General features: G+C 39.8%; 2 protein-coding genes across 2 annotated transcripts; both read left to right on the top strand.

Moving 5' to 3' along the window:
- Positions 1-796: 796 nt before the first annotated feature.
- On the top strand, positions 797-4,096 carry syngr2a (synaptogyrin 2a). Its single transcript, XM_074696677.1, has 4 exons — positions 797-1,032; positions 2,237-2,474; positions 2,605-2,738; positions 2,846-4,096. The coding sequence occupies exons 1-4, from the start codon at positions 934-936 to the stop codon at positions 3,029-3,031; spliced, it is 657 nt and encodes a 218-aa protein (XP_074552778.1). The 5' UTR covers positions 797-933; the 3' UTR covers positions 3,032-4,096.
- Positions 4,097-4,805: 709 nt separating this feature from the next.
- Positions 4,806-13,415, top strand: cant1a (calcium activated nucleotidase 1a). The gene is made up of 4 exons (XM_074696730.1): positions 4,806-4,949; positions 10,947-11,615; positions 12,250-12,453; positions 12,541-13,415. The coding sequence occupies exons 2-4, from the start codon at positions 10,970-10,972 to the stop codon at positions 12,909-12,911; spliced, it is 1,221 nt and encodes a 406-aa protein (XP_074552831.1). The 5' UTR covers positions 4,806-4,949; positions 10,947-10,969; the 3' UTR covers positions 12,912-13,415.
- The last annotated feature ends 136 nt before the right edge of the window (positions 13,416-13,551 follow it).

Here is a 13,551-nt window from a genome sequence, read left to right as displayed (position 1 = left end):
TCCATGTCAAAGACAGACTATGCTGTAATCTGAAATAGCTGTATCCCCCCCCCCCCCCCCCCCCCCTTTTTTTTTTTTTTAATTTAAGTCGATAATTTTACAAGCGAGAATTAATTTTAACTGTCTCAAAGCAGTTATTACACATTTTCTTTTGAAAAGAAGTAGCCCATACATGTAGTCATAGCTTTGTTGGACATATTCAAACATACAAATATTCACACAAAACACGCAAGCATACGAAAAAAAAAAACAAAAAAAAACTGTTTTTGAGGAGAAGTTGTAAGATATGCATGGTAGGTTTTCCCCTGGTGATTGATGATTCTGCCTAGAAACAAAACTACGGTGCTTTCCATGCATTCAGGTGTTCATTTCATGCTTGGAGTTTCCAAATTCTGACGGTTTTGCATGTTACCAGGCTAGTCACACTGGTGGAAAAACATCAAATAGCGGAATTATGTATCATGTTGCTTCCACTGAAAGTTATCTAGGTTAATCTAAAATCAAACTATAACGGTTTAACAAGTAGAAGATATAACCTCGTAAACTCTTGCAATTGACAAATGAATCGATTATCAATTTGCATGATGAATGAAAAAAAAAAAAACATCAAAGTGTTGTTTTATGTATTTTAAGTATGTGTGAGGGCGGCAGGTAGAGTACCCAATAGTTATGAGTCAGTGTTCCAACTATAGTTTCAAAATGAGGGTGTCATATATCCGTTGAGAACTACTTTTTCCGATTTTTTATAACACCTGAATGCATACTTCTTTACTGACAGCAGTTTGCGAGGAGCGCGTGGACGCCTCAGAGTGGGGCGGGCTTTGAAAACTTTTCAGGAAGCTGTGTGACAAAACGAAACTGTGTCAACTTTGATACAAAGATTATCTCGCATCAGGTCGTTTGGTTGTTCGACAGACACTTTTGGGTGGAAAAATGCAGAGCAGCGCCTACGGGGCCTCGCTGTCCGGCGGTGCTTTTGACTTAGAAAACTTCCTAAAACAGCCACAGACCATTTTGCGCTGCCTGAGCTGGGTGAGTGAGCACACGGAAACGTTAACGTTCGTTAGCATCCGGAGCTAGCAGCTGTCACATCACAAGGTTTATTTATGTTAACAGATGTGAGTGGCCAAGGTCGACACAAGCAAGTCAGTGATAGAGTTTTTGATTTTGATGGACAGTTAAAACTGGAAACGGGGTGACGTCTCAATTGAAAAAAAGAGAAATGTTTTTTTAAGGGATAAAACAAAGTTATGTGTTTCGCTAACTTTTGCTAGCATGCTCCCTGCTGTGTCACAGTTAAAACGGCTGCTTTTTCAAGCTAGGGATAACTTTATTTTTTAGCGTGTGGGTAAAGGTCACTTGAACAGGATATTTTAAAGGGTCTCGATGTTTAACTGTTTTTTATCCCGACTGTTTCCAGTGTGAGAAAGTTCATGCTTTATTACTTTTGCGACGTCAGCTGTTACAGTCCCTTATATAGTGTGCAAAGCTATTTTGTAATGTACAAGATAACAATGCTCAAAGATTAAGTCGCGGTGTTGCTTTTTTAATAAATCGAAAATTTAAGATTTAAGGACATTTTAATTCTGTTCCTCAAAACAATTAAGCACGATGAATACAAATGTCGCTTCCCGTGTTTCCTGTCTGAAATAATGCATTTATTGAGCATTGGAGATGAGACATCAATGACTTTGTAAGTTTGTTTTCCTATTTTTTTTTTTTAAACCGGACGATCCTAGTTAGAGATTGGGATTGTGTGGCACTTAAAGAGTTCACAATGATATACACAAGATCTCTGTTGTATCCTATTTCAACAATTACGGACCAGAACAGAGATGCTATGATTGGTAGAATAAGGATGCACATGAATCACTAACAACTCAGGTTAAAGTTTGTGTAATGTCTGAGCAATGCACAGAAAAAAGTTTTATGTTGTGAATGAAGAAATCCAAAAACACTTCATATCCTAATTAAATTGTTTCATCTTTAAAAAAGCAGCACCTCAATCACTTGAGATCTACCAGATATCAATTTTATGTCACTTCTGTCTGTATTTAAATCTGGACATATATAGATATGATTTCATGCCAATTAGACGCCCTCTTATCGTGAACACATTCTTGTGATGTGAACATGTGATCAGAATCATGTGGCCCCACACAGCCTCTTGACTTAAAACGTGCATTTTTCACCTCCTCCCCCCTCAGCATTAACCCTCTGTGTCCCTCTTCTGCAGTTGTTCTCCATTGTGGTGTTTGCAACCATCACGGCAGAAGGCTACGTTAATCAGGTCACCAAGGAAGAAACCAAATGCATGTTCAATGAAAATGACAGCGCCTGCAGCTATGCAGTTGGAATCGGAGTCTTGGCCTTCTTGGCTTGTGTTGTCTTTCTTGTACTGGATGCCTACTTCCCACAAATAAGCAACGCCAAAGAGAGAAAATATATTGTTACAGGAGATTTGGGTTTCTCAGGTGAGAGTTGAGTTGCACACAATTGTCTCAAATAGAATGAAGGAACTGAGTCCAAAAACAGGAACTAGACTCTTGTTCTTCCACACTTTAACATAATCTTATTAATTTGTGTTTTTTAATCATGGGATAGCGGTCTGGACTTTCCTGTGGTTCATCTGCTTCTGTGTCCTGGCCAACCAGTGGTCCAAAACCACTAACCTCTCTGTCCCTGGTGATGCTGCACGGGCTGCCATTGCCTTCTCCTTCTTCTCAATTATCACCTGGGTGAGACTCTCACCACTTTGAGAATTTGACTAACAAAACCACATGATGATACAGAACGTTGCTTAGTGTGTAAGCTAAGAAAAATTCCTCTTATACTCTCTCCTCAGGGTCTCCTGTCCTACTTTGCTCTGGGACGGTATCGCCAAGGTGTCGGTGAGTTTGACCAGGAATACAGAGACCCTGCCAATGACCACTCTGCGCCATATCCCAGCAGCAGCCCTCCAGGCTACCAACAGTCGCCTTTCTCTCAAGGCCAGGAGCAGCCAGGAGAGTACCAGCCTCCGACTTATTGATGAACTATGATTCAAACGCTTGAATCTACCAGGGGAATTTTTAAATAGATCTGTGTGCCATCGGTTTAATTTACAACTTGGACTACTCACTGACCTCCTAATTTCATCCTTCAGAATGTGTTTGGGTGCACTGACGTATTTTTTGACTTCATTTCCATGTTGGAAGTCGTTCCATGGGTGTTGGCTGTGTTGCTGAAATACAGCAGGCATAAAGTAATATTTTATGTCAAGAAAACTTCCTGGTAAGAGTGAGGATTGGTTGCCAATTTTCTCTTTGCACCAAACGAACCAGTTCTTTCAGTTCCCTTTTTGTTTACTGTGTGAGTGCAGTTATGATGTTTTTAATTCAGTTTACGCAAGAGATCAGCTTTAATTTTCTTTTTTTGTGATATTGCATTTTAAATATGTTACTGATCAGAACATTTGGATATGTTTTCAGTACTTGGTTTGCAGTTCAACAGTGATGGATTGATGCATGTCATCATATGTTCCTAACTGACCACAAAAGAAATCCATTGTTATCAAACTTATGGGTTCATGGAGAGCGGTCCCCTTGAAACTACTGTAATGCAATGTGTATGGTTCTTTTTTTTACAATCAACCACTGAGAAAAGATTTTATGCACTGAAAAAAATAGATAATTACTTTTGGGCCTGTGCCAATATTTGATCCAAAACAGTTAATTTTATTCTTTTAAATTAATCTACATTTATTTTCTTTCTAAAGATTTTTTGTTCTAAGGTAGCCAAACTATTATTCGTACCAGCTACCTCTGTTTTAGTTTGATGCACTTTTTGAGTGCAGTTAACAGTTTTCATTGTTATTGGGAATATTCGGTTTAGCCAACAATTTATTAGAAGAATTTGGTGATAAAGGGGTAAAGTAGTATATTTATATCTTTGACAATCAAAGCATGGTTCTTGTCAGTCATACTTTTTTCCTCACCTTTATCTCACTGTTGTGCCTTTCTCATGTGTTGCAGTTTCACCTATTGTACTCAGTGGCTTCACAGATTTCATCATTTAAGTGCCTTGTACAGTATTCTGTATCACATGGTTTGCCAAATAAAACACTTTTTTTTTCTTTTGAAACTCCGAGTCAGCCTATGATTTGCATCCTATTGTAAAGACAAAGCCGGACTTGGGGCAGGGCGTTGCTCTTATGTCAAATATTTGACTAGTGATTGTGTTGATGTGGAAGACTCAGAGATCTTTGCGGACGTTGCTGTGATCACAAAAAGACAATGATATATTAGTAAAAAGTGAATGAATTAAAGATTTCCTTGTTAAAACATAATCGATTAAGGTCCATTATCTTAAAAAGACTGAAAAAGTATATTTGCTGTCCTCTTTTGATTTCACATCAAGGAAAGTTTGGGAAATTAAACCTTTGGTTGTGTGATCTTAAATAGTATAGTGGAGACAAACAAACTCCCTTAGTTCTGGCTTTATGTGAGTGGTTTTGCTTTTCAAGTGATTTCTTATAACATTACTTTAAAGTGTAGTTACTTTTATCATGACAAAAACCATCACAAACTTATTTTCTTTTTTTTTTCGAACAGGATTTTCTTAACCGTGTTTATCTTTAGCATCTTGGAACAAAAAAAAACAGACAATAACCCTTGAAAAAAGAGTTTGAGTGTTAAATCAACAAATATATAAACCTTTTTGATATTCCATACAGTGGAGTCGTTAGGTCGCTCTGAAATTTTCGACAGTACTTGAATGCACCGCTTGACAAACCCTCTCGCATCCACAGAGCGGCACACGTCACGTTGCTGACGTCATCAGTACATACAGGAAGTAATGATCCGCTGTATGGTGAACGGGATACGGAGAGCCGAAGAGGAGGGCGACGCAACAATGTCATCTATGCTCCAACCAGCTGTGGACTGAGAGCTGAGTTTCCAACTTCTCAGGTGAGTACGAAGCAGAAGGCGACAGGTCGTGGGGTCGAAACGGTTTCTGAACGCGGCGGTTTGTGATGGCATCCGTGTTAACCTCTGCGCTGCTGGCAGAAAAGGGACAAGGGCTATCACAGGCACACATGCAAATGACATGTAAGTGTGTGAAGGAGACCCTAAATAGTCCTCTAAACTTATGTATCTATTAAAACAAGTAGCTGGTTACAATAAGCATAGATTGTGGAGCTGGTGAGGTTTGTCTGTAAGGTGTTCATTAAAATAGAAACCTTTTTAAAAGCAAGTGGGAGTCGTACCCGAGCCACTGTGGTCTGCAACTAAGAGAAAGTCTAATGAAGCAACACCAAATATCTCTTTTAATTTGTTTTCACAGATTTCACAGCTTCTCTTGTTGTAATATATCACTAAAATCCGGTTGTAAGTGTAATGCACATCTGTTTGGCTCCTTTCGACCTGCAGAAGTTGAGGAATCTGCCTTACAGCAATAGGTGAGCTGTTTATGAGCCCCACATACTGTCTGCCTCCTTCAGGGGTCTTCCTTAGAATTCACCACGTCAACCCAGGTGTCGTTTTTTATGGTGACACAGAGCAGTCCAGCAGCTTTAAAGCAGGAGATCCACTACCTAAACTTATTTTTACTTCACTAGAGCTGGGCTGTTAACGGTGATCATTACGACTGGATGATTTTTTTTTTTCAGAATCAGTGCGTTATAATAGGATCTCTGAATTTTGTTGCTTAATTACTGAGCTGAATCTGTGGTCATATTTTCAACTTGGACCAACAGTTGGCAGGGCACGCTCCTTCCAGTTATGTTTTCAAGTACTTTTTGACTGCAGGAACTTTCGCTGGAAACAGGGACTTTTTTGGTAAACTTTGTCAACCACGGGAACTAGGATCTTAATTTAGTTCCAGGGTCTACCCTGGCATGGGGAGTAATACCTCCCAGCGGTCCAGGAATCCAACGTCCACATTTCTATGATGTGCATTTCATCTGCTTTCAATAACTTTGATGAATTAAAATATTAACTACCAGCTTAGGCTAAATTATTCTAATGTGATCATAGAGGAGCCAAAAAACTACACTTGAAATTAGGGATGGGTACCTTTCACATTTAAAACTGTACATTACCGATGCCTGGTACCTGGCAAACAGTATTGGTACTCAACAGTACCAATTTTCTGTACTTGTGTAGGTAAATGCGGCAATAAATGTTAATTTGTTAAATAATAAAATCTCATTTTTTTTCAATTTAATACACCTTTTATCAATATATAACCTTGCAATACTGTGTTTATGTCCTGCATGGAAAATCACCTACTTTTCCACTCTCTCAAAGTCACAAGGGTGCGTTTAGGTACCTAAACATGGTACCTTTTGATTTTATGTGAATCTGTGCTTGGTAATACATACAGAATTCAGTATAAAATAATAATAAAAGTGCTTAATAAGGTACCCATCTCTACTTGAAATTAAAATGTTGGCATATGACTGTGGGGATTGTCATATTCTGTAGACCTACCAGCACATGGCTTGGCATGCCGTTAGAAAAATCTGATGCTAAGAAAACAACAGGGTGATTGCAAGGTTGTGTAACTACTGAGTTTGTCCTGCAGAGCCTGCTCTGACTCCATTGTTTGCAATCCTCACAGCACTGTCTGTGGCATGTTTAGCACAGCGGAGTAACTACTAAAATACAGTCTATAAAGATATTCCATGCTCATTGTCCGATAACGTCATAATTTCAGTGTAAAATGTATTAAAATATGTAAAAAGACAAGTAACCGTTCCTTTAAAAGAACATCTTTCAGCTGCCATATCATGTGCCTGAGTTGTAAATGTTTATTACATAACAATTCAAAGATCTTTTTTTAAAACGCTGCAACAACCCTAATTAGTTACTGTGTTACAGTATTTGTCTTTGATTAACTTAATTGCTTGTACAACAAAATCAATCAATGTACCAATGACGTATCTCTGATATTCTGTGTTCTCAGGCTCATAAGTGAATTTTGCTTCCTGTACAGTAGCTTCTCTGTTACTGTGCAGCCCCTTTACTGTTGTAATCCAGCTGATCTCTGGCCTTAGTCCAACCTCAGCGCTTAGATTACATCACAGAAACACCCTGAGTATAAAAACTCTTGAATTGAGCGCATGTTTGTTTTTGACATCCACGCCCCTGGCAGCATATTCTGCTTTTCCTCGAGCTATTGTGCAGATAATACAAGCTCCCCTCACCTGTTACCTGCCTGTTCAAAGGTTGCTATAATGAAAACGTAATGAATGGCTGCCTGCAAGGTTGACCCTTTGGACTGGATGATAATCTTCCAAGTGTAGTTAAAGTTCATTCAAACAGCCCTTAGTCATGGTAACAACGCAACTCATGTGTGATCAGAAAAGACATAAAGAGCTGGGGAGTGACTGTGCAGGTCAGCTTTGGGGACAGAGCGGTAAAATTAATGGCACAAAATCAGAATTCTGGCAGGAGGAGACGAAAGGGTAAGCCTGTTTTTTTAATGCAATCAGATTGTGTTGCTGTGAGAGGAACAAAAACGCTTTTAAATTTGTTATTCCAAGCAGGCTCTTGGTGAAATTTCATAGGGGGTAGATTTCATCATTACGACTCTGATGTTGCTGCAAAAATGGACTGCTGTTTGGCTGGAGGCCCTGGTATAAAAGGGTCTTTGAGCTCCTCTCTCGGAGAAATGCAGCCAGGTTTAGCCCACTGTGTGTGGAGCTCCTGGGTTTAGAGGTACCCCTGGAATGTGGTTACTTTGTAAGCCTAGTGGGGGTGGGGGGTCTGCTGGTGTAGAAGAAGAAGGCAGATAAGGTCACTTTGGGTGCTGAAGCAGGCACCAACACACTTTGGTGCTACGGTGAAACTTTGGTGCTGCTTTTTGAGAGTATCATTGAATCTGTACTATGAGCCAGTTGAAACATTTGTGGTGTCCGTGTTTCAGGGCTAAGTTTGAATATCTGCTACACTTTTGCGGAAATATGGTAAAAAAAAAAAAAAAAACTAACAGCTTAGCCCTGCCTTTCATTTGCCTTTCATTTTGTTTAATAAAATCTCAAAGGTTTTCATTTAACATACTTATTCTTCAATAACCTTGCATTGCTGAGTTTATTTTCAGTATGGAAAATTGCCTACTCTTCCACTCTCACAGTCACAAGGATGCATTCAGGCACCCAAAAAATGGTGCTGTTTGATTTTACGTGAATAGGTACTCGGTACAGACGGAATTCGGTTGGTACCTATAAAAGTACCTAATTCAGTACCCATCCCTAGGTTGTGAATCAGGGGTTTGCAACCTTTACTCTCAAAAAAGCCGTTTGCCTCAGCTCACCTGGATTCAAGTCATTCGGGAGCCACAAAAAGTGTATAATCTGGTAAATAATCAACAAAACGAGAAGTTTTTGTGTTTATAAAATTGTACTTTTGATTTCTTAGTTTTTCTTTTAAAGAAATTTGCAAATTTAAGAAAAAAAAACAGAAAGTTATGTCAGATTTTACAAATTTGTAAAATTTATGAAATTTAAATAAGTTAAATTTAAATATATATATATATATATATATATATATATATATATATATATATATATATATATATATATATATATATATATATATATATATATATGCAAAATTCAGATTTTCAAAACATTTGCTGAAATGTTTTAGATTTGCAAAAAAAAAACCTAAATAATGCAATTTCAAAATTTTACTGAAATTCCAAAAATTTTTAAACTTTCTAGAAATTGCAAAAAAAGGGGGATTTATATAAAGAATTCAAAAATTTGCTAAATCCTCAAAAGAATGTGGATTTTTTTAATTAATTTCCAAAATGTTTTAAAAATAAAACTAAAAAAATGTCTTTATTTCAGCTTTATTTCAAGAGGTTATTCATTTTTAGTACAAAATGTTACATTTTTATTTTACTTAGTGTCTTTGTCGTTATCATTAATACCCTCTGTAGGAAAAAAACAAAACAAAAAAACTTTATTTTAAGAATATTTTTTAAAGTTACAAAGAGCCACTGCAAAGGAGTCAAAGAGCCGCATGAGGCTCCAGAGCCACAGGTTGCAGACCCTTGTTGTAAATGGATGGATAGAAATTCCATAATGTCACTTTAAGAAAGCAGATTAAACAACACAGAAATCAAATATTGAAAATGAAGCAGCTCAAGGACAGGTACGATATATTTTAGTTGTTTACTCAGTAAAACGTGAACAGAACAACAGCTCTCCCCAGCAAAGCCAAAACTTTGAGGCTCCCCCTTGTGGACTGCTGCTGTATAAATCCTAATTTTACCATCAAAGCAAGCAGACAGAAGATGGGTCAAAGTAAAACTTTCAAATAAACATCATTCTTCTAGCTCTACCTTCTTCTTGTACGTTATTCAGATGTTTGGTGCCTGTTCCCTGGGGATGAGTTAGTCTTATCCAGTATCGGTGTTTAAACAGAAAAGCATTCCTAGAGACAGGGGTGTGTGCTCCATGAACCAGCTGGTTGTGTTTTTCCTGATTTACCTGCTCGCAGCCATTGTCCCATTATTATCACTGAGTGAGCTCCTCCTGACTTCCACATCGACACAGTCGGTAAAGGTTATGTGATATTCATTCATCTAATGGTGGGCTGACTTGTTCCACCTTGTCAGCCCTTGTCAAGGTGGCAAACACTCACCTGTGTGAGCTTTAAGCTGAGATTGATGTTTGGAGGATAAAATGAACACATGATCAACCGGTTATCCACAAGGTCCTGGGTCGGCTTTTACAGCTTGTGAGTATGAGATTCATACTTGGGGCAATAATATTGTAACCTCTGTCCGAGATAACTTCAAAGACTCTTTATTGTAATCACTTTATTTCCCTTGGAAGCAGTTTGTGGTACTGCCTCATATTCATTTAATTCTTTTTGTTGGTAAACTGTATACCTTCTGAACTGGTTTTGTTGCATTGAGGGTTTAACGTGGGATTTTTTTTTTTGATTCAACATTACTGAATATACAATACTTATAAAAGTAGAGAATTAGTAAAAAGCAGTTCTCGCTTTAAGATCTTAAACTGAGTAAGATAAAAGTTAGAAACCCTGGATAAAAGAAATGGAACTCCCAGAGAGTTGTCTGCGAAATATTGATCAGAACAGAGTGACCTTCACAGATACTGACTTTCTTGGCAGTGGATGCAGTATCCATAATTTCCAAAAAGAATGTCAAACAGTTTCCTAGTTCTCCTTAATTAGCAAAGGCTGAGATAAGGTCAGACAGGTTAGCTCTGGGATCAAGGCTAACTTTTTTCCAACTGAGGCTTCAAGCCATAGTGGAATCATATTTAAGCAAGAAAGATCTTGAAAAAGCTATTAAAGGTTTTGTTACATCTCACCTGAACTATTGTAACTCCTTGAATGACAACATTGAGCAGTTAGAGCTTGTTCAGAATGCTGCAGCACATCTCCTTACTGGGACAAAGAAACTCAAGCTCATAACCTCTGAACTTTTTTCCAGTCAGGTACAGGATCGATTTTAAGATCCTTGTGTTTGTTTTTAAATCTCTGAAAAGTCTGGCTCCTGAGTACCTGTCTGACCTTGTTAAGCTGCACCAGCCCCCCAGAGCCCTTCACTTTTAAAACTCTTCTGAAGACTCACAGAATAGCCACTTTTATTTGGTCTTTTTATGTCCATCTATATTGTTGGTTTATGCTTTTATATGTTTTGTTCTTTAATGTTTTATACGTTTCTGCATATTTTTACTGTTGAAGCACTTTGGTAAGCTTCTGGCTGTTCCAAACGCGCTATATAAATAAAACGGACATTGACATAAGTTGCTAGCATTTCTGGATCATGTTAATCTATGGTTTCTTCTTTGTGTAATGGTTTGTGAACACAAGAATAATTATGTAGTGAATACAGATGGTAGTTTCTTGCAACATTTTTCAACCGTGACATGCATTGATCATGTACACATATTTACTGTGCATGTTTTTTTTTGCTTTTAGGTCACACCAGGCCTCCGTCCTCCATGCCTGCTACCCCAGGCTTCTCCAGACTGGAGCAGAATGAGCCGATGAATAATCTGCGTATTTCTGTAGGAGGCCTTCCCATGCTGGCTTCCATGGCCAACCCAACTGACCCCCGTTTCCGGCTCAAATGGAAGCCCATTGTGGCGGTGGTCGTCTCCCTGGCCTTACTCCTGCTGCTCTTTATGCACTTGAGCCCGAGCATGCATCTCCGCCCCTATGGCTCCCACAGCTGGAAAGCAAGCGTGGGTGACCACGAGCAGTATGACTCACATTACAACGACACCTACCCCCTCACCTCGCCCGAGCGCACGCCGCAGGGGATTCGCTACCGAATCGGTGTCATCGCCGACCTGGACACAAACTCTCAGAGCGACAAGAAACAGACGTGGTTCAGCTACATGCGGAAGGGGCACCTGTTGGTGTCCCAAAGCGGGGACAAAATAGCAGTGGAGTGGGATGCTGATAAGGTGGTGCTGGAGAGCCACCTGTCAGAGAAGGGCAGAGGAATGGAGCTGTCTGAGCTGGTGGTGTTCAACGGGAAGCTGTACAGCGTTGATGATCGGACAGGCATCGTCTACCACATTGATGGAGACAAAGCCGTGCCATGGGTCATCTTAACTGACGGAGACGGCAGTGTTGCCAAAGGTGGGTACAGGCTGTTATTGGCTTTTGACGTAGTTCGTGGTCTTGTGGCTGTTTCTTTCCCATCCAGTTTCTAATGTGTATCTGTATTTTTTCAAGGCTCAGAACTGAATAAAGATGTGTGAGGTCGATGCAGCTGTGAGCAGGAAAACCCAGTGTTGAACCACAGACCACAGAATGACTTATATCTCTTGTAGACACCATGCACCTCAGTTAGGTTTGTCTCGGTTTGGCATGCATTTTGTGTCGTTTCCACTGAATAATCCTGGGACAGATCTCCAAGTAACTGAGACAAGCCGTCCCACTTTTTGGGACCGTTGCATCGAGGTGCCAGACTAAATCGATCCAATCCCGGAAGGTGGAGCTAACAAAGCTTGATTTGTAACAAAGAGCCACATGGAAATCACAACAACAAATTTCTTGTCCTTTGATTCCTCTGTTTTTCTTCTTCATTGGATTTCTTTAGCAGGTTACACTGTGTTGCTCTGCTATGGCGTCAGGCTATTGTGTACTTGATGCAGCTAAAACAGGATCAGTCTTAACCGAGCCAACCCATACCAAACCGTACTGACCTACTCCAGACTGCTTGGTGGGAACGAAGTTGAACCTTTTGACTCTTACATTTTCTTGCTTTCAGGGTTCAAAGCTGAGTGGATGGCAGTAAAGGACAAGCGTTTGTACATTGGAGGGCTGGGCAAAGAGTGGACCACCACAGAGGGGGTGTTTGTCAACCACAATCCTGAATGGGTGAAAGTGGTAGGCTACAAGGGGGACGTGCACCATGAGAACTGGGTTCCCAGGTACAGATCTCTGAAGTCTGCGGCAGGAATACAACCTCCAGGTAAGGATACAAATCCATCCTCGCAAATGCATGCTGCTGTCTTCTTTTTCTTAGTTCACTCTACCTTAACTTTTCGACTCCCTCCAGGTTACCTAATCCATGAGTCAGCCGCCTGGAGCGACTCCCTGCAGCGCTGGTTCTTCCTCCCTCGCCGGGCTAGCAAAGAGCGTTACGAGGAGACAGCAGACGAGCGCCGGGGCACAAACCTCGTCCTCAGCTGCTCGCCAGATTTCATCGACATCATTGTAAGCCGAGTGGGTGAGCTTAACCCAACTCACGGTTTCTCCTCATTTAAGTTTGTGCCCAACACCGATGACCAGATCGTCTTGGCTCTCAAGTCAGAGGAGGATGCTGGAAAGATTGCATCATACATCATGGCGTTCACACTCGACGGACGAATCCTTTTACCTGAAACCAAGATTGGGGACGTTAAATACGAGGGCTTGGAGTTCATATAGGTTGATAGACATGCTTTTAGAAGCAACTGCACTGTTGTTCCATTTTGTTTACAATGCAGTCACTGTTGAAAGTACTGTACTCGCTGCTTCCTCTCTGAGACACAACTCCAACTCTACGGTATCGTCTTCAGCGTAAAGAAGTATGAACTGAGAACTTAAATTAGGGTTTTGTTTTGGGGTTTTGAGGAACAGACAACGGCAGCAATATCTTGTGTTGGATCATCTCCTTCCCAGGCTGAATGTGACTCTCAACAGCACTGTAGCCTTTCCTTGAAATGAATGTATAAACTATGATTTGTCAGACTGTGACTATTTTCTCTTGAATACATTTTCATTCACATACTCTACACTCTCCCTTTGCTCCATGATAAACAGTAGCTCTACACATTGGACATGTTGTAAAGCTGAGTAACTTAAAGTCTGTTTTTATCCTTCCTACAGCTCAATATTAATTGAAGGACATTTTTGTGAATTGATCTGTTTGTAATGTTTTTGGTGGGATGACTGAGTAAAACCTTGATTCTTATTTTCTGAGTCTTGTGGCTTAATTCAAATCTGGATCTCTGAACATAATGCTGAGACATAAACCAAACACTATTGAGCAACTTCCCAGTTTTTTTTCCTTGTTGTGCGAAACGAA

The sequence above is a fragment of the Halichoeres trimaculatus genome, unplaced genomic scaffold, assembly GCF_033239565.1.
Source record: "Halichoeres trimaculatus isolate MK-OKI-2021-1 unplaced genomic scaffold, fHalTri1.1 fHalTri1_scaffold_20, whole genome shotgun sequence".
Classification (NCBI taxonomy): Eukaryota; Metazoa; Chordata; class Actinopteri; order Labriformes; family Labridae; genus Halichoeres; species Halichoeres trimaculatus.
Note: the sequence above shows the minus strand (reverse complement) of the source record. Positions and strands in the feature narration are given on the sequence as shown.